This window comes from Arachis duranensis, chromosome 1 (genome assembly GCF_000817695.3).
Source record: "Arachis duranensis cultivar V14167 chromosome 1, aradu.V14167.gnm2.J7QH, whole genome shotgun sequence".
Classification (NCBI taxonomy): domain Eukaryota; kingdom Viridiplantae; phylum Streptophyta; class Magnoliopsida; order Fabales; family Fabaceae; genus Arachis; species Arachis duranensis.
Genome location: NC_029772.3, coordinates 99,576,618 through 99,588,948, shown reverse-complemented (window position 1 = coordinate 99,588,948; position 12,331 = coordinate 99,576,618). Strand labels below are relative to the sequence as shown.

The window sequence follows — 12,331 nt, the reverse complement described above, 5'->3', positions numbered from 1 at the left end:
TATTAAATCGGCGTGAGGAGGTGGATGTGACGAAATGATGCAGTTATGGAATGAAGAAAAAAAGAGGAGGATGTTTACAGAATTATCAACGATTGATTATTTTTGTCAAAGATATAACTTTAATTATGAAAAATGCTTAAAAAAATGTATCAAATAATAGGCTCTAATAGAAAGACCAAACATTACTCCACATGGTAGGCTCTAATGGAACAGTGTGAATTCATTCAAAGAAATGCTACCTTTGCAACAATGTTATTTTTTAACTTCGCGGAAAACAAACAGAATATTTCAATTTCATCCGATATGTGTAGTTGCCAACTAAGTCAAACCCTAAAACACCGTAGACTAACCACACACATTAAGACACAAGACGAGAACAAAACATCCCCATATATACACAAGATGAAAAAGGAAAATGACATTACCATGGCACTAATGTAATAAACAGTACACAGTTTCTATACGTGGTATGTTGATGGAGACTTAAAGTTCAGAATCTCTGCGTTGACCAGCACCAAGTTTATCTTTGGCGGCATCATAACCTTCCTTAGCCTTCTCTTTAACCCACTCCATTTGCTCATTGGTTTCTCTCTCGCTCTCTTCAGCTTCCTTCTTTGCCTTCTGATTGGCTTCTTCAACTCTCTCCGCGGCTCTATCCTTGGCGTCGTCAATGGATTCTGAGGCCTTGTCCTTGCCGGAGCCAGCGGTGCTGGTTGCCACGTTCTTGATATATTGTGCTTTCTCCTTCGCCGCATTTGCCAAGTCACTTGCTTTCTCTGCCGCCATGTCCTTCATTTCTCTCGCCTTCTCTGCACTGTATTCGCCAGCCCCTGTTTATTACACACAACTCATCACTACAAGTATTCATGCATTTCATCATTCTCGTGCAAAAAAATTGTCTAATGCCACAATTGAAAAGCGCAACAGAATATTTAACAATATTTTCGAAATCGATTTGTAAAATAGTCATCTTTCAATAGACTAAATTCGAGTCCCGAACAACTAAAGTGTTCATCCACCAAAAGATTTAGGATTTAGGATTAAGTACGAACCAGAGGCATAGTCCTGGACCTTTTCTTTGGTTTTCTGAGCAGCGTCACTGGCATATTCCTTAGACTTCTGAGCAGCGTCACCGCCGTATTCCTTGGTCTTCTGCGCGGTGTTACCGGCATATTCCTTGGTCTTTCCGGCAGCATCACCGCCATAATCTTTTGCTTTCTCAGCAGCACTACCTGCATAATCCTTGGTCTTGTGTGCCGCATCATCACCATACTCTTTCGCCTTCTCAGCGGCGCTGTCAGTATAGTCCTTGGTCTTCTGCGCCGCATCACCGGCGTATTCTTTTGTTCTCTGAGCAGTTTCACCGGCATATTCGTCGGGGTGCTTGAAGCCAAGAGTTTCGGTTATTTTATCTTTGGCCCAACCAGTCCATGACTCGGTGGCTTCTTTCCCTTCCTTGGCCGTCTCCGCCGCCTTGTTTTCCGTCTCCGTCGTCTTGGCTTTGGCCTTCTGATAGTCAACCCCTTCCTCTTTGGTCGTGCATTCAATGCCACAAACCAACACGACAGCCACCATCACCATCACCATCACCACCCTTGAAGCCATCACTATTAATACTTTGCAACAATGAGATAGTAAGAATGGAACAACAAATAATCAGAATCTGAATGTTCGTAAGTTGCAGAGTTGTGGTTCGGAAGGGAAGTTTTGGGAGGGGGTTATAAAGGAGTGAGTTGATGAACACGGTAGGTTAAGTTCATGCAACGTGGCTTGGTTACCATGTTGTTGAGTTACACGTGTCAGTTAGGGAGAGCAAGGTGTCAAATATGAAATCATGGTTTTTGGTTTCAAAGTCTTTCTTAACTTGGTTCGTGTCAATGGATGGATGGAACAGATATGCACCCAAACCTAGGTGAAAAATTAAAAAGGGTGGCAAATTGGAAGTCTGGTTTCTTTTTCTTTTCCTCTATCTCTTTCAGGCTGGTCTGGTATGTTCTCGATTTGTTTAGTTTCTTCCATGTATGTATTTATAGGCACCGCCACTGCTCTATCTGCAAGCATAAACTATATACGTCATACTTTCTGTCTGTCTGAGATCTAAGATTTTCGAGAAAACCAAAACTACTTAATTTTAGTCACTCTATATGCATTTTTTAAAATTCATATGTATTATTTTATATATTTTTAACATATATTTTATATAGATATATAAATGATTGATTTAATAATTAATTTTTAATATATAGTCACGAAAATTTAAGGAATTCAGTATCCTTAACCATTCCACTTTTATTATTGTTTACAGCTATAGCTAATGGAAACTTGTGAATAACCTTTGAATATTCAATTTTAATACTTTGTAAATAACCTTAGAATAATTTTAATAGGATAATTTTGGGTTTGAGTTTTGACTTTTATCGTAACTAAATTGATTTAAAATTAAAATTTATATTAAATATAATTTTTAAAATGATATTAGTATTAATAAAAAAATATCGTATTATTTAAAAAAATTAATAAAATACTATCATTTGTATATCTATTAAATATAGAATCCACACATGCTTATAAGAAAATCAAATATAAAATAGTTTAATACCTTAAGTTAAAAAGTAAAAACAGATTAGTGATAACACAACACTCGTCAAGAGACACAACACTCATCAAGAGCCATCCCCAGTACTCTGTTTTGTTTCATTATATAACCACTTAAGGAATGGGAATTAAAAATAATTACTTGATCTTGATACATATTACATAATATATGGTTAACCTATGCATTTAGTGAAATGGAGATTCTATTGAATCAATAAATTTATATTAAGTACTGAATATGAACAAGAGAATACCTATACTGCCAAGTGCCAAGTCATAATTTAGCGTCTACCTTATATAACAAAATGGACTAATCTGTTCTCTTCTATTTCTAGTCTGCTAGATAACATTTGAGAAATAGGAGAAAAACTACTAACTAATATCCTCGTTATATTACAAGAATCACTGGATAACCAACAAAAAAGAATTTTGGTGACAAAGAATCCGACCAAATCCGGAACAGCCACAAAATGTGTTTCTACCTCGCCCAATTCTCTACCGTGGTTCTAAACAATTCGGATGTGTAGTTTACTTCAATGATGATTACCTGTGCCAATGCCATAGAAAATGCTTACAGCATTGCGAGTTCCAATTTTAACCATTATCCATACAGTTTGCAAAAAAAAAAAAGGAAATTATATAACCGTCAATGCATAACAGTAACACAACAACGGGTTAGTTCATAACTCTATCGACCTCAATATTCATAAAGTAGACAAAACATGCTAGGATCAGATCATTCATGGCATGCATATGAATGCCTATCAAAGATCAGCAGCCAAGAGCAAGGCAAAATCATCAGAAGGGACTATAGCATAAGCATGTTGTAAAAGCGCATAAAAAGCAAGGTAGAAACTCATAATTGATGCCTAGCTTACATGACACAGCAAAAAGATCATTAATCTTAAAATCCACCTCTCCTAATTCTTCTTTTTTACTTGTTAATATTCATTCATTTACTTAAAAACATATATACATGCACAGACATGCGTCATGAATGCAGGAAGAGAGAGGGAGGACTGCTCACCATGCTATACATTTTTGCATGTCTTCCTATTGTGCCCAAGTCCTTTGCACTTGCCGCACTGAAGCTGACGTTTGATTACGTCTATCGTTTCAACTTGCTTCATTTTTGGCCGGCCCGGGGGCCGCTTAGTTGGTGGAGGGGTCACTGTAACTATCATGGTCGATTCACCGTTGACTGGTTTTTCAAAATCATCTGGCAGGGGATGAATCGATTCTGTGTACGTTTGCCGATAATTCTCGACAGTGAAGTATCTAGAACAATAATCATATGGGCTCCTATCAGAACATTCACAGACAGCAATTGCATGACAGCAAGGCAGTCCACTGAGTTGCCATCCCTTGCAGCTACAATCTAAACGATCCATATCAACAGTATCAACGGATTCTCCGCGGACCTCATATGTGCTACCTTGTAAGAGCAACACTTGAAGTGAACGAGCAACTGATGTTTCTTTTTGAAGCATTTCCTCCTTGGATGGTGTCAATTTGGTTATCCATTGGTTAGATTCCTCCCTTCGTGCACAAATTGCTTCCATCATTTTACCCCGTAATACATCAATCATTTGGGTAATTGGCAACTCGTGTGCCTCGGAAACCCAACTGTAGAATTGTTGTCCAACATTTGATGTCATATGATTATACCTTATTCCACTAAAGTATGCATTGGCCCAGTGCTCTGGCTGACTTTGTACAACCCATTCATAGGCTTCAGGAGAAATACCTTTTATGTTCTCAACACAACGATCAAAGGTCTCTGATTTGGGTGCATAAGCAGCAGAATAGAAATCATTAATCAAGAATCGTCTGGCCTCATGAGAGAATTGTCCCTTCAAATCCTTGTTCAGTTTGTCAGCAAGGTGGCGTAAACAATATCCATGGTGGCCTTTGTCAAATACCTCAGCTATTGAATTTTTTAGACCATTCTCAAAATGTGCAACAAATGTAATCTCCTCAGATGGTGATATTGCTGACTTCAGCTCTTGCAGAAACCAATGCCAGTTATCCTCTGTCTCAGCATCTACAACGGCAAATGCTACGGGAAAAATGGCATCGTTCCCATCCACAGCTGTTGCAGCCAATAATTCCCCTTGGTACTTCGAATTTAAAGGAGTTTGGTCAAGGAAAAGAAGAGGGCGACAGCCTTGCTGGAAACCAGATATTGAGGCATGAAATGATACAAACAGACGATGGAAACTTGAGTCCTCTTTAGTCGTAAATGCAGCAAAGCTCCCTGGATTGCTCTCTTTTATCTTCTCGCAGAATAATGGTAACTGGGTATATGCCTCTTTATAGGAGCCTTGGAGTTGCTCTCTAGCAATCTCTTTCGCCCGCCATGCTTGAGAATAATTTAACTGAATCCCATATTCCCGCTTTATGTCATCTGCTATATCCTTTGGCTTGTAATTGGGTGACGCTTTCAACTTCTCTTTGATGATACTTCCTACCCAACCCCTAGTTGCCCGATACCCAGCTTTAACAGCAGATCCTTCACAAGTATGATTTGAGTTCATTTTCTTAATGCAAATCAATTGCGTGGTTGACAATTTTGATGCATATATCCTCCATGGACAGCCTTGGGATTTACATTTGACAGTGACACGATGACTGTCATTCTTTTTATATTTGTAAGCAAACCCATGTGCAATAGAGTATTTATGCAATGCGTCACGGAACTCGCTGAAACTATTAAACCTCTGGTCCACTCCAGTGATGGTATTTTCCCATTGTAGTGCAGCTTTATGATGCCTCTCTTCAATGGCCCCAGAAGGAAGAGAACATGAAATGGCTTCAATAGCTACATCCACCTCAAGGTTATCCATGCGTTGTGTGACATCGGCAGGGGCTTCGACAAGGGCAACACAAGGGACGATAGCTTCTGACGCCGTTGTCCTGCTTGACCTGCAATGATAAGTACACTCTAAAATCTTCAAAACAATACACAAATTAAGTCATGACACTAATATATGCTATGGCTATTCATTTTTTGGCCACAATCAGATCTTTAAATTGAGACAACAAGAAACTCTACTGACACATAACAATACACCAACTATGATTTATCCAATTATGGGCCAATCAAATTACCATATCCCACTTAGTGTCTAGGGAATTATATGCCAATGTACAAACGGAACAATAAACAACAAGAACTAGTTTAACTACCTACTAGCAGGCATGTTGGACGTATTTCGAGCCGCTCCTTCTTCCGAAATAACGAACACGTCAACGGTTGTAGCTTCCCCAGCAAAACTGACCATGCGCTGCAAATCCTTGTCCTTTGATACTGTGATTAGTGTCCTATTGTTGCCAGGTAGGAAGTACTTGATAATCATGGTGTTTGCATTGCAGTTGAACATTTCCGCTATCTCTGACTTGAAATCAGCTAACTTTGTCTGGTGATCAATGTCTATTGCATATGCATCCCCACCATTGTATGACAATGATCCATCTTTGTCTGCCACAAACTCACCACCTGATTGAACTATAGTTATCACCCTCTTCGTAGCCATGGCCTATCGAACAGCAAATACATATATCTACTCATTAAACCTGACACAAGTGAGGAATATGTAGCTCCAAGAGCACAGATTTTAAGACAGGTAAACAGTGAAATGGTTTGCATGTAGCTCTTCAACTCTAAATTTCAAATCACGAACAGGTAAAATTTTGTTATCAGTATCAATAAATAATATGTGTATAAATTAAATAATATCCAGAATGGAAGGTCAACATACAGCACAACACATGATGGAATTTTGTTACAAAGGCTCAATCTTTAACAAAAAACATAGATACCCATATGAAAACATTACAAAAGGGGGAAAAAAAGCTTCAGCGATGGAACAAGAGAAAACGAATTAGTATCATCCCCAAAGGGGGATAACAAAACAGTGATAGAAAACAATGTAATTGAATTGAAGTAGGAATGGGATGAAGAAGTAGAAGAAGAATAGAACCCTAATGAAGGCAGAATGAGAAGGCACCCTGGGAAGCTGCAATCGTTGTTGGTGTTTGCGGAGAAACCTTGAAGTTGGAGGCTTTGGTTGTGGGCGTGGCCGAACCAATTCGGAGAAAAAGAGAAAGACAGAGAAAGGGAGGCGCTTCCTCTGTTTCACGCCCAAATCCGTAACAGTATCAGTGTGTGCGCATCAGAGACTCATGCGACGTCGTATTTGCGATTTTGCAAAATGGTACTTTTCAGTTTTCAATATCAGCCGTTGATTTCAACATGTTACCGCAAAGTGGCTCCACTAACTTATTTTGACGGCTACTGATTAGCATTCGAATCTTTTTGTAGTTAGACAATCGGTTTTATTTGGTAAATAATAATTTTTGTGAATGAATAATGAGTTTTAAAATTGATTTAATAAAATAAAAAATATTTTATTTTAAATTATCTCTTAAATTCTAATATTAGAATAACTATTCGTATATTTATTTAATTGAACTCCATATTTTGTTTTCTCAACAGATAAATCAAATTTAATTTTTTGGGAAACTAATTATATCTTTTAATTACTAAATTTTTTGCTATTTCAGTGATACAAACAGATATGGGTTTGATTCGGAACTTTGGATGGAATATGTTTTCAGACTTCACTAATAAATTTTCCAGTGCATTAGTCAAATAATAAAGTAGTGGACTAATATGAGTTTAGTAATGTGTAATTTAGTAATTTTGGTTGATATTGAATAGTAGTGAACTAATACTCCTCGTTAATAGGAGCTAGTATTGACAACACACAAAATACGAGAAGCCAATGTATTGAGTAAGGTAACGATAAAATTAGTATTGGGTCTATAATTTAATTAGAGAAAACTTTTTTTATATTTTATGTATTCCTGCAATAACAGTATTAAAAAAAAAGAATTTAAAAAATATTATAAGTTAATTTATTGCTTTTTTTTATTAAACGCAATAATGAGTTACTTTTAAAAAATCATGAAACGTGTTCAACTGATATCTTTTCTATTTCTTGAAGCAAATGCGATAAATCATTACCCAATAACAGTTAAATGGCAAAATTTTGGTAATAAAACAAAAAAAATATGAAAAAAAAAATTATGTTCATAAAAAAAATCTCACCAGAAGTGGAATAAAGAAAGAAATAATGGGTAAAATAAATAAAGAGGATAAATGTTTTCATTGTGGTGGAAAGGGTCATTAGTCGCGTATTTGTCGTATCCTGAGACACTTAAGTGATTTTTATCAGGCATCCTTGAAAAAGGATAACAAAAGAATGGAGACGAATTTTGTTTCAAAGGATGTTGCTGAAAATTACACTACTCATTATGAAGTATCTAATTTCTTTGAGGATCTGAAGAAAATATTGGTCATTTAATCAATGATAAAAAAGTTTAATATGTATGTTTGTTAAGTACTCATGTAAATAAATAATGTAAAAAATTTTGTGTTAAGTTTTATTTTTAATGTATTTAAATTTCAAGTATAATGTATATAAATAATGTTTAATAAAATATTAATGTTTATGTTTAAGAATTTTGAAATCATTAAATGTGTCAAGTTTTAAAATAATAATAATAGTAATAATAATAAAACTTTTAATATATAACACTATTTTTATGTACAGTGTTTCTTAGAAAAATAATTCCTAGAGAAAATGACAAATAGGTCTTTGATCTTTTAATCCGTAGACATTTAAATTCTCAAGAATTTGAAAATACATTTAAGTCTCTGATCTTTTCAAAATCTAGACATATTGATTTTCATGTTCACTTGGATTTGTCAGACCCAACGGAAAAATCAAACGTGACTTTCGTTGTACTGACCTGGTTGATACAGATGCACAAGCGAAAAAATTTTTAAAATGGAATAAATTAGACCCAAAGATCGATATGTCCAGATTTTGAAGAGGTTAAGAACTTAAATATATTTTTAAATCCTCAAGAACTTAAATATCCACAGACCAAAAAGTTAGAGATTGATTTGTTCTTTTCTCTAATTCCTATTAGGAATACAATTTTACTGTCCATGGACTGCTACTCATTTTATTACTATTATTTTTCTTTGAAGAAAATGGCAATGATATACAATGAAAATATTCGCCTTGCGGATAGTGCAAGTTCGCACACCATTCTCAAAAGTAATATATATTTTACTCATCTTATGCCAAAAGAAGAATATGTTAATACTATTATTAGCTCAGACAATGTGATAGAAGACTGCGGAAGAGCTATAATTTTGTTTCCCAGATGAACAAAATTCATAATAAATAATGCACTATTTTCTACCAAGTCTCTACGAAACTTGTTGAATTTTAAAGATATTCGCCGAAATGGATATTATATTGAAACAATGAATGAGAAAAATCATGAATACTTATGTATCACAACTCATGATTCAAATAAAAAGTTATTAGAAAAGTTACCCTCACTTTCATTCGAGTTATATTATACTAAAATTAGTGCAATTGAATCACATGCCATTGTAAACTAAAAGTTTACTAGTCCAAATGAATTTATAATTTGGCATGATCGATTGGATCATTCGAGAACAACCATGATGCGAAAAATTATTGAAAACTCCCATGGACATTCACTAAAGAACCAGAAGATTCTTAAATCTAGTAAATTTTGTTGTCCTGCATGTTCTCAAAAAAAGCAAATTTTAAGGCTATCACCAATAAAGATTAGATTTGAGTCCCCTAAATTCCTATAAAGGATTCAATGCGATATATGTGAACCTATTCATCCCCCATGTGGATCTTTTAGATATTTTATAATCTTAATAGACACATTTTCGATATGGTTACATGTGTGTTTATTGTCTTCTCGCAACCTAACGCTTGCGAGATTACTTGCTCAAATTATTCGATTAAAAGCACAATTTCCAAAAAATTCGATCAAAGCAATTCGTCTTGATAATGCTAGTAAATTTACTTCCCAAACCTTTGATGTATGGCTAACAGAATAAGCGTTGAACATCCAATAACTCATGTTCACACACAAAATGAGTTAGCAGAATCACTTATTAAACGCCTCCAATTAATTGCTAGACCTTTACTTATGAAAATAAATCTCCCAACCTCGACTTGGGGGCATGCTATTTTACATGTCGCAGCACTTATTCGTTTGAAGCCAACAAGTTACCATCAGTTCTCTCCTATATAATTAGTTTTTGGCCAATGGCAAATGTTTACCATATAAAAATATTCGGGTGTGCGACATATGTTCTTATTGCACTACCTTCTCACACCAAAAGGAGATCCCAAAGAAAATTGGAGATATATGTTGGATATGATTCTCCCACTATAATAAGGTAATTTGAGACACAATACACAAAATGCAAGAAGCCAAGGAGGTAACGCGTATCCTAGGTCAACTTGAGTTTCTACCTTTAGAAAGAGAAGAATCATTGCCTTATAAAAATTCTTTTTTCAGAGAATAAGGTTGTCCTAGGAAGAATGGTGACTGTTATAATACTCTCTTATTGTTTGGAGTTTTAAAATTCAATTAAAAATTTATCTTGTATTGTGATAAGAATGGAGATGTAAATGCCTATTTACTATGAATGACTCATGTTCTCAAGGATGAAGTGCATTAAAGAGATTTAAAAATGTAAATCTATTGTACCTATATAAATAGGAAGCTAAGTCTCAGAAAATATACACAACAATAACAAAGCACTCTTTTCTTTCCTTACATGCTATTATAATATATAAATACTCTTCTCTCTCTTTTATATATATGTTACTACATATATTAGTAAATATATATGAATCACTTCTATTATATTGAGATTATTATATTAGTGAATATTGGTACTAGAATCTTTTATTTATATTTTTTATTTTATATTTATTTTTTCTTCTTTATTTATTTATTTTACAATACAAACTTTATTTTTTTACTATGACTAGAGTATGTGTATTTTATCTTCTCTGCAAACACAAATTAAGCTATATATATGATTCATTTACTTTCAATAATTTATGCATCAACATAAAATTTATATTTATATAATTGTACACATATAATCTAGCCATCAGGCTTTATTTTAATTTTTCTAACTTTACTTTATAATTTAATTTTAATATATAAATATCTAAAATATAAAATAAAAAGTTACCTAACAACATGCTTATTATAATGTTAGCTGCTAAAAATATATTTTGATTAATTTGATAAATTATAAAAAATAAATTTGATCGCATAAATAATTATATTTTTTGTCAATATATTATTACTAACATTTTTTATTTTGTCTATTCATCATACTAATTTTAATCTAAAATACTCTTTACTAATTTAGCATATTATGAGATATCAAATAGTTAGAAAAAGTTAACAATTTTATTTTATTTTTTCAATTAACAAGTAATTTAAGATGAAGTTTGTTAGTTTCACATTAATCCAAAAGAGTTATTAAATTTAGGGTTCAATCCACTAAAATTATTCTAGACATTAAATTTTATTACTAATGATGATATCATTTGTTATTTGACTAGTTGTTTATCTATATAAATCAATTACTAAATTTAACAAAAGGTATTTTGGTCTTTAAAAAAAATTACAAGAGTATTTAAGTATTTGATATAAATTTATATCATAAAATAGAGAATTAAGTAGAAATTCAAAGAGAATATAATAGAAATTCTTAGAATTAAGGTCAAAGAAAAAAAATAGAGTTTTTAATTATCTCATAAATACCCTACATTATTACATCATACTCCTATTTATAACATAATTCTCTAATTAGGCTATAGACTTAATACTAATCCTATCATTATCCTATCCTTCAAAATAACATTGTCCTCAAGATTGCGAAAATAATATAAATCCTGATGAAAATTGTAAAAACTAATTACAATCAATAAAAGAAAACAAGCAACTCTAAAATAATATTTTCTATGCTACTTTTAAAGGATATGCTGAATTGCGAAGTATTAAAATTGTACATTCGACTGCTTACTATGCCCAAGCTAATGGTCAAGTCAAGGCAGTCAAATAAAATAATAATAAATTTAATAAAAAAGCATATAGGGAGACAATCTCGGAATTGGCATAATACACTAAGTCAAATATTATGGACTTACAAATGTTCTCCAAGAAAATCAATTAAGTCAACACTTTATGAATTAGTATATGGGCGTAAAGTCGTGTTACATTGGAAATTAACTTGCAAAATGCAAGGGTAGTAAGGCAGAATAACTTAACAGTCGAACAATATTGGTCGAGCATGATCGAAGAATTAGATGATTTAGACCAAGTTCGACTAAGGCATTAGATAGAATTGTCAAGCAAAAAGAAATAATAGCTAAGTCTTACAATCGAAGGGTAAAAAGCAAAAAATTTGCAATTAATGATTTAGTCTTGAAACTGGTAATTTCGACCGAACAGGTGAAAGGGAAGTGGTCACCTATATGTGAAGGACCTTTTATAATAGAAAAAGTGTTTGACGGTGATGCATACGGAATACGAGGTATAACCAGTAATCAAAGCATACATGTAAATGGGAAGTATCTCTAAAAGTACCATTGTAATCACTAGAACAAAAGTAGTTGAGAGTCTGATGATGAAATTTAAAATATAAACAAATAGATCAAAATAAGGTCCTAAACATAAGTTTCAAATCTTCTTGACGCTGATCCAAGTTTGTGGTTTCTTGAGCTGCTGTATCCTTGGCACTGGTAGTTCGAGTGACTGTTTCGACCAGAGCTTGTCGACCATTAATACTAGTAGTGTGAAC

At 33.6% G+C, this 12,331-nt stretch overlaps 2 protein-coding genes across 4 annotated transcripts; both read right to left on the bottom strand.

Moving 5' to 3' along the window:
* Positions 1–219: 219 nt before the first annotated feature.
* LOC107470276 (embryonic protein DC-8) lies at positions 220–1,710 on the bottom strand. The gene is made up of 2 exons (XM_016089673.3): positions 1,053–1,710; positions 220–830 (listed from the first exon to the last, which is right to left on the bottom strand). Exons 1-2 carry the CDS (start codon positions 1,603–1,605, stop codon positions 484–486), a joined length of 900 nt encoding a protein of 299 aa, XP_015945159.1. The 5' UTR covers positions 1,606–1,710; the 3' UTR covers positions 220–483.
* A 1,057-nt stretch (positions 1,711–2,767) lies between these two features.
* On the bottom strand, positions 2,768–6,760 carry LOC107470284 (uncharacterized). Of its 3 annotated transcripts, none has more exons than XM_016089685.3 (4): positions 6,606–6,760; positions 5,785–6,134; positions 3,623–5,520; positions 2,768–3,142 (listed from the first exon to the last, which is right to left on the bottom strand). In XM_016089685.3, the coding sequence occupies exons 2-3, from the start codon at positions 6,129–6,131 to the stop codon at positions 3,627–3,629; spliced, it is 2,241 nt and encodes a 746-aa protein (XP_015945171.1). In that variant the 5' UTR covers positions 6,132–6,134; positions 6,606–6,760; the 3' UTR covers positions 2,768–3,142; positions 3,623–3,626. The 3 variants fall into 3 exon arrangements, with proteins under 3 accessions (XP_015945171.1, XP_015945179.1, XP_015945167.1); XM_016089681.3 differs by having other exon boundaries at positions 2,769–3,142; positions 6,579–6,760; XM_016089693.3 differs by lacking the exon at positions 6,606–6,760 and having other exon boundaries at positions 5,789–5,933.
* Positions 6,761–12,331: the final 5,571 nt, after the last annotated feature.